At 41.6% G+C, this 15,248-nt stretch overlaps 1 protein-coding gene across 1 annotated transcript in view; it reads right to left on the bottom strand.

The window, feature by feature from the left end:
- Window positions 1-803: 803 nt before the first annotated feature.
- The window catches only part of LOC105500996 (chromosome unknown open reading frame, human C11orf53), a 30,216-nt gene continuing 15,771 nt past the window's right edge, over window positions 804-15,248 (bottom strand). The window contains exons 2-4 of the mRNA XM_011926696.1: window positions 5,766-5,808; window positions 2,832-3,133; window positions 804-1,556 (exon numbers count right to left, since the gene is read on the bottom strand). Coding sequence (XP_011782086.1) covers window positions 1,155-1,556; window positions 2,832-3,133; window positions 5,766-5,772 — 711 coding nt within the window. The 5' untranslated portion in view covers window positions 5,773-5,808 and the 3' untranslated portion in view covers window positions 804-1,154. The remainder of the gene's footprint in view (window positions 1,557-2,831; window positions 3,134-5,765; window positions 5,809-15,248) is intronic.

Genomic DNA, 15,248 nt, shown 5'->3' with positions numbered 1-15,248 from the left:
GTATGAGTTTGGTTGGTTGTGGTGGCTCATGCCTGTAATCCTAACACTTTGGGAGGTCACGGTGGGTGGATAGATTGAAGTCAAGAATTCGAGACTAGCCTGGGCAACATAGTAAGACATTGTCTCTACAAAAACTAAAAAAAAAAAAAAAAAAAAAAGTAAAAAATGAAAACACTAGCTGGGCATGGTGGCATACACCTGGGTCCCAGCTACTTGGGAGGCTGAGGTAGGAGGATTGCTTGAGCCCGGGAGGTTGAGGCTGCAGTGAGCCATGATTGCACCACTACACTCCAGTCTGGGTGACAGTGAGACTCTGTCTCAAAAAAAAAAGCATAAATTTCCGTTTGATTACAGAATGCCTATTTTACTCATTCATGCTGATAACTGTAGGTGTACTCCATCAGAGAGACAATGTCTGGTTTAATTAAGGCCATCACTGATCAAATGCAATTTTTAGACTTTTTTGGATTGAACTAATTTGGGGACATCCTGGGCTTTAGGATAGACTCAAAAAATAACTTTGTTATTTACAAGGCCGTAGTCTCCTGATCTCATCCTATTTTATGGACAACAACATATTTATAGATTGTGCCTTTTTTTTTTTTTACTGGGCTTTTACAAATCACTACAATAAGGCATAAATATATGTATATAAAACACTTCACTCTTTCAAGTCACATGCTATAAAATGAGTTTTGTTTTATGAGGTCATATCTATATTATATCCTATCTAGTGTCTTTTACTGACGAACACACATAGTTTATAACTAAGAAACATTTGACAGGAAAATCGGTATTTTTTATGATCTGCATAAACTTTTTAATGTAATTTAGGAAAAAAAATCAGTGCCAAAAATGATACTTCAAAGATAACAGAAGATTCAGAACGTAATGGGTTACAACAGTTCCAAAAAGACCACACTGTAAGGTTATCTTACTAGAATACGGTCTGTGATACATTTAATTAACGTTCTGTTTTATTTCAGTGGGGCTACGGTGGAGAGGATTACAAATAAATGCCCTCATCCACTAACAAAGGGCGGCATTGTGGCTTATTCTGAAGATCCAGTCCTGAATGAGCTGACACACCTAAAACGATCTTCGGAATATATCTCAAGTTAAAGAAAAACCCAGAAGTCCTTTGGCCCTCCCCCTCAATAAGCTCTGCGGCATTCATATGACCCCCAGGCGATGCTCCCATCTTCTTTCGCCCAAGGGGAAGGGTCTTGGAGGGAACAGGTGTCTGCTTCCTCATCTGGGGAGAGCGGCCCCACCTTGGGTGGTAGGTCGTTTGACACCGTCATGAAAGGGGTGAAGGGGTAAGGAGGTGGGGTGGGGTACCCTGGAGTGTGGTGCAGATCTTCCAGAGCATGCAGCGAGTAGGACTGAGCCCCAGCCAGGGAGGTCCCCCAGCTGGAGCCCTTGTGCTGAGCGGTGCTCCCAAACTCAAGCTGGGAGAGGCAATTCGTGCTGGGTGGCAAGGTCTGCAGGGCATCGGCAGACACAGGGTCGGGCTGGCTGAGACCGTCAGGCAACGTCTGCTCCCATGAGTCCCTCTGAGGAGAATGGAAAGGCCACAGAGGTTATTCTGTAGGTGACACTCTGATGATATATTGCGTGCTGCCAGACTGTGACTTCAGGGCAGCCTTCGTTCCCTCTCTCTGCTGCCTGAAGCCTGGCTCTCAGGCTGCTCTTCTCTCTGGCTTTTGACACTAGCAGTGAAAGTTTTCCTCCTTTCCTACTCTAGAATTAGATTTGCTATAGATATTGAGATTCTTTTTCCCAGAAGACAACACTGAATGAGTGAAATGTGAGACTAACAAAATGCACATCTATGCAACATTTTACTGTGTACAATGCACTCTGTCTTGGATTCTTTTTGAGTCTCCCATTAGTCTGGGTCCTAGAATGCCCTTTACACAGTGGGGAAGGTCAGCGCTTGGCCCACTCCTTGGAGTAGACCTTCAACTCCATGGTAAGCTTTGGAGGGGACTAAGAAGCCCACTCTGTCCTCAGTAAGGCGGGAGGAATGAGGTAGGAATCTCTTAAGTTTGGAGCTAGAAAGATTTGGATTCATTCATGGCTCCTCTCGACTCTGAGTCCAACATTGCTCATCTGTAAAATGGGGCTTTCATAAATATATCCTGACTTGTTGCAAGTATTGAATGAAGACAACACATTTTCTGGCACAGAATATACTTAATAATGTGAATTCTCATTCTCTCCCTTTTGTCTAAAATGCTGTCTTTAGAGATTCATTCCTTTGTGGTAGAAACCTTTATGATTCTCTATGAGCATTTGCATTCTTCAGATCTTTATGAACTCACCTGTTTGGAAGGATTGAGAGAGAACAAGGATTTTTAGGCTAAAAATGTGGGGAAGGGGAGGCAGGGGACTTGGAAAGAAAGAGGAGCCCTATGTACCCTCCTTGGGAGATTAGCACCCATCTCATTACTGCCTAGCAGGTCTGAGATGCAGCTTCAGTGTTCCTTCCTTAGGAGCTGCAGGAATGATGATGACTGGCACTAACAGGGTGGGGGAACATCAGACAGTATCCACAGAGCATTAAAAAATGGATATAAATCCTGCTGTACATTCCTCCCGGTTCCAAGCCCTGCTTAGATCCTCCTGGCTGTCATGGCTAACAGGGATCCTTGAACAAGGCTCCCTCAGAGGGTGTCTTGGCATCTCCAGGCAGCTGCAAAGCAGCCTCAGGAGTCTCCAGGGTGAGCCAGACCTGGCTTCAACCCGGATGCCAAGCACAGTGGCTGGGCCAGAGGGTGAGCCTCGCCCCTCTTTTACTCCCTCACAAGAGGCCTCTGCATACTCACAAATAGGAAGTGAGTGGGGTCTCCGGGGAAGGGCGGCGGCAGGAGCGGCGGCAGGGTCGAGGCGCTGAACAGAGAGCCCGCGTTGGGCGTCAGCGCCGGAGGCCGGTAGTCTCCATAGGGCTCCGCGGGGAAGTAGGGCTCCAGGAGGGCCGCATGGCTCTGCCCTGCGGAGGACTCACAGGGAAACGGCTTCCCCACGCTGGAGGTGTAGACGTCACTTGAAAACTGTTTACTGTTGTGGAAGTCTGAGTCAGATAAGAAAGATCTTCTGACACCGTAGTAACCTGACGTGACCGGCGAACCTGTTGCCAAATGAAAAACACATGGGCAGAAAGTTCCTCCCACCCAGGGCAGTCAAGGCCTCAGTTGCAGGTGAGTCTCTGCCTGGAAAATGATGTTACTAACGTGTGCCTGACTCCAGCGCTAACATGGAAATAGAGAAGTGTCTTGAAAAGCGTGAAATATTCCTGCATTAGCCCAAATAACTAATGTTTGAAAACATTATCGCCTTTAGGGGTGAGTTCATTTTAGATAGTACGGCATCTGCTCATTCATTCACACTTACTGAGTACCTTCCAGGTGCCCCGGCGCTGTGCTAGGAAGAGATAAATAAAAGAATCTCTTGGCATTCACATTTTAACCAAGGAAGCATCTTTTTCACAACATCGGAGCTACCTCTCCATATGCATAGAACTGTTAACAAGAGGCTGCTCCTGGCCTGTTATCTGAGATCACCATCTCTGGATAAGGTGACACATATAACCCCACCTCAAATCAGAGGCAGGCTGTACTCTGTCTTCTAATTCTTCGCACATTGACCTTACACTGGGTCACACACCTGGCAGACATCAATAAATGACTTGCTCTAAAAGGGTTAGATGGCTACACAGAAGCCAGTTTTAGAGGCCTGTAGTTGCAGGGCTTTGATGAGTTTCATGTTATTTGCTGCCCTCTTGTGGCCTCACGGAATCCTTCCCTCAACTCACCAGGACCCTGCAAGTTTAGGAAGACAGTGCCTGGTACAGGAAGTTTCCCTTGGTGGAGCAGGCGCGGTGGCTCACGCCAGTAATCCCGGCACTTTGGGAGGCCCAGGCTGGCGGATCACGAGGTCAAGAGATCTGAGACCATCCTGGTCAACATGGTGAAACCGTGTCTCTACTAAAAACAATACTTATCAGCTGGGCCTGTCATCCCAGCTACTGTAGTCCCGGCTACTCGGGAGCCTGAGGCAGGAGAATCGCTTGAACCGGGAGGTGGAGGTTGCGGTGAACCGGGATCGCACCACTGCACTTCAGTCTGGGCGACAGAGCGAGAGTCCATCTCAAAAAGATAAATAAATAAATAAAAATTTCCCTTGGTGGAGAGAGGGAGGGACAGAAACTGATAAGAGCTTCATTTAAGGTAAGCCCAACAGTGAAATGGTTTCCAAAGAAAAAGATGTGTTTGCTCAACACTCAATAGCTCAGTTGTAGCGGAAAACACATGATCATTCAGAACATGTTTGAGGGCATAGACTTGAGGTCTATAAAACTTATGGTTTAATTGTTCCAGCTGGCCTTGGGCGTGATCTAATGCTAACACTAACACCGTTAGGTCACAGGTCACAAAAAGGCTGAGCCTGGCAGAAGGTGTAAGTGCCTGTCTTCCTTACCTTACCCCTACCACAGCAGACCACTTCTGAGCTTCTGACTGTATAGACCCAGAATTCCAGCCCATTCCACAGGACGTGGAACTTTATATTATGCTCATTCCTTTCACCTGAGTCACAATGATCTTTCCAGTCAGCCTGCAAGCCCAAGGGGGCAGAGCTCATGCCTTATACATTTTCTTTAAACCTAGTAGTATAACATTGTGTTCAAGAACGGCATGTGAATTTATTCATCCAGAAGAAGAAATCAAAATTCCCCATCAAAACCTATAGCACGATTCTCCTCACTTCATTTTCATCTTACATTCTATAACTTCTAACCTGCTCATGCATTTGAAAGCTGCAGTTAGGGTTTTCATTATAAGCATACCTCCCTGGGAAAAAAATCTGTGCAACTGAACCTTAATATAAATAAATAAGGTTCTGTTTCATACAATGAATTTATATTTATGAGAGTGGTTAAGGTTGAGAATATGAAAACAAGGTTTCCAGGCTCTCTTCTATACTCCCAATTTCCAAATCAAAACAACCACAAAGAAAAAAGCATCTGCTCTCTTAGCATGGACTTTCTCTGTACAAAGAGAAAGGATGATTTCTAGATAAAGAGAAGTTTTAGAATTTTTTTTTTCTGTAGAAGGCAGGAGATGCAACCACATTTCAATGGCAGTATATATGACTGGGAAACAACATACAGGCATTTAAATATTCGGGATCCTCCATTGCTCTTATTCCTTTCCGTTCTCCAGCTTTGAAGGTGATAAAACTATTAGGGACTGTGCTGCTTCTGAGTTGAACTAGATGAGATTGTCTTTGCCTGTGTGTATGTGTATACGAGAATGTCCAACACTATTAGGAATTCCCTTTTTACATCTCCACAGGAGTATTTAGTGAGACACAGGCATTGAAATGAATTCAAAATGCTGAACCAAGTGCCTGGCTCCCTCTGCTCGCAGGCTGCTTTCCTCTTTCTGTTTGAAAGCAGATGCTTCATCTCTCAGATAATGGTGTCAGAACTTTAGATATTTTAAAACTGTATCAAGGGGATAATTTATATTGCCTTTGCCCCAAAAGCTTGGGATCAAAGGGCTGCTTTCAAGACAGAATGAGTTTTAAATTCAGAAATGACTGAATGAGTTCTGTTCTTCGCTGATTTTGTATTTTAGACAAAACTGTTTTAAAGGAGCAGAGTTTTGGAAGTGCTGTAAGGTTGTTATGAAAGAATGGAAGCCCAGATGCTTGATTTAAATTCCAAAGGGAATAATTGCTTATTGAATTGAAGTACTCACCTGGCATCTGCACAAATGGAGACTGAGAGGAACTGACGCTGCTCTGGAAGGTAAACAGAATTCACGTGTTTTCTTTAGTTGTAAGTTTGATTTTAACAAAAATTAGGAATACCCCTTATAAGCTTGGTTTTATGATATTCAGAAATATTATCTGGGGAGTTGGGTTGACCCTCAGGTCAACTGAAAATAAGAATTCAAGTACCGTAGAACAAAGTTTTACAAGGGACAAAGAGAAACCACACTTTTACATTTTGATAAACATGCCAGAAAGCACTGACTAGATAAAATGGAATAATTTATCCTCCATTTTCTACTGTTCCAGTTAACATTCCCTCATCAAATATATATTAAGTGACTATATATATGCATATACAGTAGCCTCCCCTTACCCACGAGGGATATATTCCAAGACTCCTCAGTGGGTTCCTAAAACTGAGGATAGTACCACACCTGATTGCCATCAGTCGAAACACGTTTCTGTTCATGTCCTCCACCCATAAACTCAATGCCATTTCCATCTTAGCTAAGAATTTATCATGCACTGTGGCCGCAGTTTTGCAGTTCGAGGTGCAACAGCAAAACTATCATGAATTTCTTTTTCCTTCTTCACAATTTCACAGACAGAAGATTTGTTCTTACCATACCGATGTCTGACCTCAGCATACATTTGTTTTTCTTTCCTTATTAAGTTGAGAACGTTTACCTTTTCATTTAAAGGAAGCACATTCTGGCTTCTCTTTGGCATATCTAAATTGCCAGCATCACTACTCTTGTGCTTTAGGGCCATTGTGCAATACAATAAGGGTGACTTGAACACAAGCACTGCCATACAGTGACAGGTGATCCAATCATTGAGTTGGCTACTGAGACGCTAATGGGCAGGTGGTGTAGACAGTGTGGATCGGCTGGACAAAGGTAGGATTCAAGTCCTGGGCAGCATGGAGTGGGACTGAATGAAATTTCATCACACCACTGAGAAAGGCATGCCATTTAAGATTTAGGAATTGTTTATTACTGGAGGTCTGCATTTAGTGTGTTCAGACTGCAGTTAACCATGAGTAGCTGAAACCTCAGAAAGGGAAACCATGGCTAAGGGGCGCCTACTGTATGTGTGTATGTGCATACACACATGCACTTAGTGTTGGCCTTCGGCACTGAAGGGCCACCTTTTACTGTCTGAATCCATGTGGAGAAGGAAGCTCCACTAAGTGTAGGCACCTTGACTGGGATGCGCCCTCAGTTCCTAGAACAGGGTGTAGGTCATAATAGACTTAAGAAAAATATGTGGAATGAAGACACAATCTTCAAAGAACCCACAGGCTAGAGAGTAGGGGAGGTTGGGGAACATGGTGGGTCGAATTATGTGCCCTCTCCAAAAGATATATATATATATTTTTTTTTTTTTTGAGATGGAATCTCACTCTGTCACCCATGGCACCATCTCAGCTCACTGCAACCTCCACCTCCCGGATTCAAGTGTTTCTCCTGCCTCAGTCTCCTGAGTATCTGGCATTGCAGGCATGAGCCACCACACCTGGCTAATTTTTGCATTTTTAGTAGAGATGGGTTTCACCATGTTGGCTGGGCTGGTCTTGAACTCCTGACCTCAGGTGATCTACCTGTTTCGGCCTCCCAAAGTGCTGGAATTTCAGGCATGATCCACCCAAAGATATATTGATATATTAATCCCTGATACCTGTGAATGTGATGGTATTTGCTAATAGGGCTATTAAAGATGTAACTACTTAAATTAAGAGGTCATACTAAATTAGGGTGTGTCCTAAATCTCATGTGACTGATGTCCTTAAAGGAAGAGGGGAGGGACACATAAAGACACAGATGCAGACGGGACAAGGTCATGTGAAGACAAAGGCAGCAGTTTGAGTAATACAACCTCAAGCCAAGGAACATCGAGGATCACCAGCCACAATTGCCAGCTAGGAAGAGGCAAGGAAGGATTCTCCCCAGAGGCTCCAGAGGGAGCATGGTCCTGCTGACACCTTGATTTTGGACTTCCAGCCTCTAGAGCTATGAGATGATACATTTCTGTTGCTGTAAGTGATCTCATTTGTGGTAACTTGTTATTGCAGCCCTAAGAAACCAATACAGGGATGACTGATGACAAAACAGAATATTTGGTGTAGTATGAAAAGTGGCAGGGCCAGGGAAAGATGGGGTGATGGGGGCACCTAAACTGGTGTTAGGAATGGGGTGGGAGACACATCTTGCGGGACGCAATGCCTAAGCGGACCTCTGAAGGAAGAGTATCTAGGTGTGTAGAGTCTTAAAATATTCAAATAATGGCTCCAAGATGTCCTGGAGCAAAGTAAGGCGAGAGGGTGTAGCTTCTATGGAAGTTAAGAATCCTCAGCACCCAGTTTGTTGAATCTGAGTTCTTTTGCAGCGACTCTAATGATTCTATAGACTCTCAAGAGTTGGAAGAAATTTTATAGAGTCTCAATTTAATGATTGAATTCTCTCCACATTATTAACACCAGGTGCATCTAATATCCAGGGACAGAGAACTTAGCACCTTCTGAGGAAACCCATTTCTTCTTTAGGAACCTTTACCAATTACAAAGTTGGCTGGAAAGAATTGTTTTCCTAGTTCTAATCCCTTTGGTCCTTATCGAATAAGTTTAACACTTTTTGCATACACAGCGCTTCAAATATTTGAAGACAAGCCTATGAAAAATACCATACTGGGTGGCTTAAACAACAATTAATTATTTCTCACAGTTCATGAGACTGGAAGTCTGAGATCATGGTGTAGTTTTCAGTGAGGGCCCTCTTTCTGCTTTGCAGAAAGCTGGCTTCTCACTGTGTGTTCACATGGCAGGGAGAGAAAGAGAAAGAGAAAGAGAGAAAGAGAAAGAGAAAGAGAAAGAGAAAAAGAGAAAGAGAAAGAGAAAGAGAAGAGAAGAGGAAGAGGAAGAGAAAGAGAAAGAGAAAGAGAAAGAGAGAGAGAGATAATCTCTCTGATGTCTCTTCTTATAAGGACACTAATCCCATTAGAGAGATTCACCTGCAAGATCTAATTACTTAATTACCTCCCAAAGGCCCCTCCTCCAAATGCCATCACATTGGGGATTAGCACCTCAACATTTGAATTTTAGGGGAATGCAAACATGCAATTGCAATCTGTAGTATCAACCTCGAATTCAAACTTCTCCAGGCAAAATATCCTCCAACAACTCAGAAGCAGCATGCTAATTAAGAGTAAAGCCTCTGGAACCAGAATGACTACGTTTGAATCTCAGCTCTACCTCTTACTAGCTGTGGGATCTTGGGCACCTGAAGATTAAATGAGATGATTACATCGAGCACTTAGAATAGTGTTTGCCACAGGTAAACAGCATACATGCCTTAGTTATTATTACTATTATGCATTTTTTAGTTCCTTCAAATCTGTGGTATATTTCTCCAAACCTTTTGATTTCTGGGTTTTCCTGATTAATACTTTAACACTTTTAAGTGGCAGAAGGGAACTCTTGGGTAGGTAATGGTCAGAAGTGGGTCCCCTAATATTTGTCTGAGAAGGAAAGGGGCAGTGATTAAACCACAGATGCACTTGTATTTGGGCACATATTCCCATGTTGCGGGTGCCCATGTTATCCAGTGTTACCCTCCCGTTTTCAGCTCTGTGGTGTGGCTGGGCCTTTCCTTGAAGACCTGTGCCAACACATATGCCTTCTGGCTTCAGCCTCAGCCTCCTTCCAGGTTAAGTAGGATGTGGCAGGGGGTGGTAGCTGTCCTGGGTACTGCCCACAGAAATGTCCCATTGTTCTTCTCCTACCTTCTCTTCCTGCCTGCTTCCCTTAAACTGCTCTGGCCAAGGCTGGGGCCAGTATCAAGGCCCCTGTGAGACACAGCTGCACACCCGCCCAAGCTAATGAGCATCAGCATCAGCACCCTATTTGCCCTCAGTATGTTAGCCATTTATCTATCAGCTGAAACGGCTCTGCCTCCTGCCTCTGCCCCAGGAAGGGAGAGAGCCCAGTCTATGTCATCGTGGCTGACAAAACCCCTTCACCTTTTGACATCTCTGCTCTAAAAGTTTTTCTGTCTTTCTCCTCCACTGCCCACAATTTCCAGCATCTTCTAGGATGCCTTCTCCATCTTCTGCCCAGGCTTAATTATTACTGTGGAACTGACAGCACCGACTCCTCCCCGGCCCAATTTTTATACCAGAAGGCTCTACAAAGATTTCACATTTAAAGGTCTGGTTGATTTTATTTATTACTTGATGAAGCTTTTTGTACTCTTGTCTCCTGTATGATTTTGTTCTCTACCTGCTGTGGAAATTGTACACTCTATTTTCATTCTTTATGATTACCCTTACAATTTTACCATATATATTTAACAAAACCTGCAAACAATATCTTAACCCTGCAATTGAGAGATAAGAACTGTCCCTCTTCTAATTTACGTGTGTGCTATTCTCTTTTCTTTTAGCTTGTTTCTTGTTATTAAGCTGCCACAAATTAGACATCACTGTCATCATTTAATTCAGTAATTCTGTATTAGATTTACTAATTTGAATTAAGGTTCAAATGTTTACCATTTGCTTTGCTTATTCCTTTCCCAGACTTTCTTTCTAGGTTCATTTCCTTCTTCTGAAGTAATTTTTTTGAAAAATCCCTTAAGTGTCAGTGTTGTTGAAAGTAAACTGTTTCAATTTCTGTTTATCTGAAAATATTATTTCTTTCGACCTTGTACTTGAAAGATAATACCGCTGGATTTATGATTTTAACTTTATAGGTTTTTCTTTTTTTTTTTTTCTTAGCACTTTGAAGATCTCATATATGTGTGTGTGTGTGTACATATATATATTTATAGAGTGTGTGTGATGGAATCTTGCACTGTCACCTGGGCTGGAGTGCAGTGGTGCGATCTTGGCTCACAGCAACCTCCGCCTTCCAGGTTCAAGCGATTCTCCTGCCTCAGCCTCCCGAGTACTATAGGCATGTGCCACCATGTCCAGCTAATTTTTGTAATTTTTTTTTTTTTTAAGTAGAGACGGGGTTTCACCATGTTGGCCAGCATGGTCTCGATCTCTTGACCTTGTGATCCAGCCGCCTTGGCCTCCCAGAGTGCTGGGATTGCAGGCGTGAGCCACCATGCCTGGCCAGTGTCTGCTATTGGTCTTTCAGTTATTCTTTGTGACAATGTTTTCTTTATTTCTGACTGTTCCCAATATACTCCCTTGGTCTTTGAGGTTCTTCAAGTTCACCTCATTTTATCTAGAGGTAGATTTCTTTTTATTTATCTTGCTTGATATAGAATGGGCTTCATGTATCTAGGGATTCATGTCTTTCATAAATTCTGAAGAAATGTCAATCATCATCTCTTCAAATATTGTCTTGTCTTTATTATGACTGTTCTCTCCTCCTGGGACTCTGTTTAGATATATGTTAGAACTTTTACTATTATCCTCAAAATCCCTTAACCTCTATTTATTTTTTCTGTGTCTGTGATTCTTTGTTCTATATTTTGGTAGAGATTGGCATAGATTTCTTCAGATGTGTTTTCAGTTCACTAATTCTTTATTCAGCTACAGTTAATTTGTTGTTTAACTCACACATTGAGTTTTTATATCCATGATTTTGTATTTTTTCATTTCTATAAATTCCATTTGATTTTTAGAATCTATTTGGTAATTTCTGATAGCCTCTTGTTGAGTGCTCATTATGTACTAAGTATTATGTATTTTGTATTTGGTAATTCTAACACATGAAAGTTCTGGGAATTTAAATTTATTGTCTACTGTTTGTGTGGATTCATTCACAGTGGTTTGCTTTCTTATGCGTGGGTGATCTTTGATTGAAACTCACATCTTATTGACCTCATCTGTGGAGATCTGGGGTCCTGAATTGAGGCTGCTTTCCTCTAGAAGATTTATGTTTATATCTATGGGAAGCCGGCTGCCTTCCAGGTTCCCCACATTAATCCTGGAGTCCAAGGTTCAGCCTCCCAATCTTGGCAACAGGTCAAGGACCAGTCTTCACAGGTAAAGCCAATTGGACACCTGTCCTTACGAAACCTGTCTTTTTGGCAGGATCACCTTCTCATCATTCAGTGCTTTACTTTCTGCTCAAACCCTTCTTCAATCTCCTATGCCAACTCCTGCCCCTACCCCCATTGGAGATTTCTCTTACTTTCTGCTAGCTCAACAACTCACTAAAAATTTGTATTATGCAAGATACAGTTTTGTTGTGGGAGAGCTCTTCTCACCCCCATACCAGAATTGAATCTGTAACTATTGAGCCCAGATGTAGATACCATCCTGGTTTTAACACAGCACAAAAGCTTTTATTTTTCCATGACTTCCAACATTTTCCAGCAGAGATCTAAATTATAACAGAAGTAATTCATAAACACTTACTTATAGTAATTTCATAAACACACTGTGAGCTATTGCTATGGTCAACTGTGCTATATGTATCACCTCATTTAATTCTCATGACCACCTCAGAAGATCACTAATATTATTCTCATTTTGCCAATAAGGGAAGCTAAGCATAGAGAGAATAACCTGATTTCCCTTCTAGGAGAGGATTGGTTGTGGTGATGGTAGTAGTGGGTGGAATTAGACAAGAGCCTTTCTGATATCAGAGCCTGTTTCTTAACCACCACACCAGTCTGCTTTGGAAGCATTTTAGTAATTCAACAGTTAAAAATAGAAAAGCATCCTAGTTTGAAAGAATTTAGTATAATGGAGACTTACAGACATCCAGAGAGATCATATAATTATATAAAAGCTCACAGGGAGGATTGGGTGGTATACTTTCCTGTCTGTCTGTCTATCTGTCTCTCTCTCTCTTTCTTTCACACACACACACATACACATCCTTAATCCTTTGAATGACATTCTACTTTTGAAGGGGTCAGCTTTACTGAGATATAATTTACATATAATAAAATTCACAAAATTTAAGGGTACAATTTGATGAATTTTGGCAAAATTTGATGAACACTTGTGACCTACCACCGCAATCATGATGTAAAACATTCTCATCAGACTAGTCAATTTATAGCTATAATTAGTGCTGCCCGCTCTGTGGTGACCTGGGAAATATTTTGATGGATAAACACAAAAGTCAATGATAATGGACCTCTTCAGTTGGTATCACAGACCCTAGAAGACTCCTAAAGGGCCTGCATGGGGTTGGGAAGAAGGTCACTGGGAAGATATCAGAGCTGCCACTTGCTTCTCCATCCCATTTCCAGATTTCATCAGTCAGGAGAGAAAAGCCTAAACCAGGGTCCTTCAGCATGTGCAGTCATTGTCATTTCCTATGTGAAGGGAAATCTTCCATTTTTTTTCTTAGTTCGATATATTGTATTCATACAGTTGTCTCTTATCCTGCAAATCCTCCAGAAGTAACATTGAAATTAATATTGAAGAGCCCATAACTTTTGACCAAGCGAGATGGTATATAATTTTGATTTTGCATACTGCAAACAACAGGATCCTGCAATGCCAGCTAGCCAAATTTAGAGGTTTATATTTGAATGAAATTTGCCAGCCTGCAACTTCCTGCAGCTAACACGGCAGCCTCACAGCTGCCCCCAAAGCCCCTCCATGAAAATGAGTTAATTTGAACTAATAGGTCACCAAAGTAATAAAGTGATAAGATTAGGAGTTTCCCTTGAGTACATTTATAGTCATTTTATGATCCTATAATATTTTTAGGTGTCAACCTAGTTGAAGGACATATTGAAATGTACTAAGGAGGTGATGTCTGACTAGCATGCCATGTTCATACTGCCGTATACTTTTATTTCTTAATTCAAATTGAGACAAAATTTAGTTTAGAAAATGAGTCTTCAAACTTAAAGATATTGCTACTCATGCTTAAGTAACAATAATCATAGCCACTTGTGAATAGGTGATACCTCTCTTTGAGACATTCATAATATTTTATACATTTACATTTTCATTGTCGTCATTTCTATGGTTGTGAGACAGGTGGAGCTGATGATACTATATTCAACATTCTGACACTACATTTTAATGTCTACATTTAGATCCACCACAGGTCATATGGTTTTCCTCCAACTTTGGAATTAAAGGAAGGTTAATGCCGGCTGTTAACACAGTTAGTCTTTAAATGGGCACTGATGTTATATTGGAATATCTCGCCAGGAAAAAAATACGGGTATAGAGATTTACATGTCTTAGTTAACAGGAAAAGTGTATGGTAGAACCAGGGGCATTTCGGTTGGTGTGAAATATTGTGTGTTGGCTAAACTATCTCAAACATATTCTAATAAATCTTATTATGTTTGCAAAGTTTGAAACAGGTTTTGATTTATAGGTCACTTACCTGAATTATATATTGTAAATAAGAAAAATAATCTATAATTGTAAAGAATTGTAAAGAAGAAAAATAATCTATAATCAATATCAACTACAGATGTAAGCATCTACTATGCGTCAGAAAAGGGGCAAGTCAATGTGTGGAGGATTTGAATTGGGTGCTGAAGGATGAGAGGATGCAGAGAGGAGAAAGGAAGCTCCCAGGAAGGAGGAATTTTGTGAACCAAACACAAGGTGGGAAAGCACAGCTCTTCTTCAGGAAATAATAAGTAAGTTGGCTTGTCTAGAGCAGAAGTCTCATTTCATTCATTCTATTAAAATTTATTCTGTGCCTACTCTGCACCAGGATTGTGGTAGTTCCCAGAAATACAAAGAGGAGTAAGACATAGATTCTATTCTTGACAGCGCACAGTTTCATAGCAAAAACAGGTGCATAAATATATATGTAATTAGTGCAATAATAGAAATAAGGGTTGTGGTTGAGAAGACTAGCATTTCCTGGTGCCTACTTCCCTCCGGACTCTGTGTCAGGCACTTTACATATGTTAGTTTGTCTGTGTGATCATTTTTAGTGACAACTAATGTCTGGGTTCTTTATGTACTCTGCAGAGTGTGAGATGATTTGCATGCATTATTTCATTAGATCATCACCATTAACCAATGAGATAGATTGTTATAAGTTATAATCCCTAGCTTATTGATGAGAAAACGAATAGATACTTCTGAAGGATTTGTCCAAAGTCACAAGGCTGCTAAGTGACATAGCCTGAATTCTAAACGTGATTTAGTGCACATATGGGGGTGGGGGCAGGGATGAAGGTCGGGAGGTGATGGGGTGATTTACTGTCTTGGGGGAATGTGATTTAGTACATCAAAACATAGGTGATATCTGAGTCTGGGTTTGAAGTCTAGATATAAGGAAATTAGTTTAAGGGGTATTGTTGCTGGAGAGAGAAACAAAGGCTCAAATGTGAGGAGCTGCATGTGACATACCTGGAAATGTGGGCAGGAAGTGTGACAAGAAAGCTGAAGAGAAGCTGGAGGAAGATGGAGGAACCAGGTTATAAAGTTCTTTTCTTCTTCTTCTTCTTCTTCTTCTTCTTCTTCTTCTTCTTCTTCTTCTTCTTCTTCTTCTTCTTCTTCTTCTTCTTCTTCTTCTT

The sequence above is a fragment of the Colobus angolensis genome, unplaced genomic scaffold (genome assembly GCF_000951035.1).
Source record: "Colobus angolensis palliatus isolate OR3802 unplaced genomic scaffold, Cang.pa_1.0 Scaffold7, whole genome shotgun sequence".
NCBI classification, from domain to species: domain Eukaryota; kingdom Metazoa; phylum Chordata; class Mammalia; order Primates; family Cercopithecidae; genus Colobus; species Colobus angolensis.
Note: the sequence above shows the minus strand (reverse complement) of the source record. Positions and strands in the feature narration are given on the sequence as shown.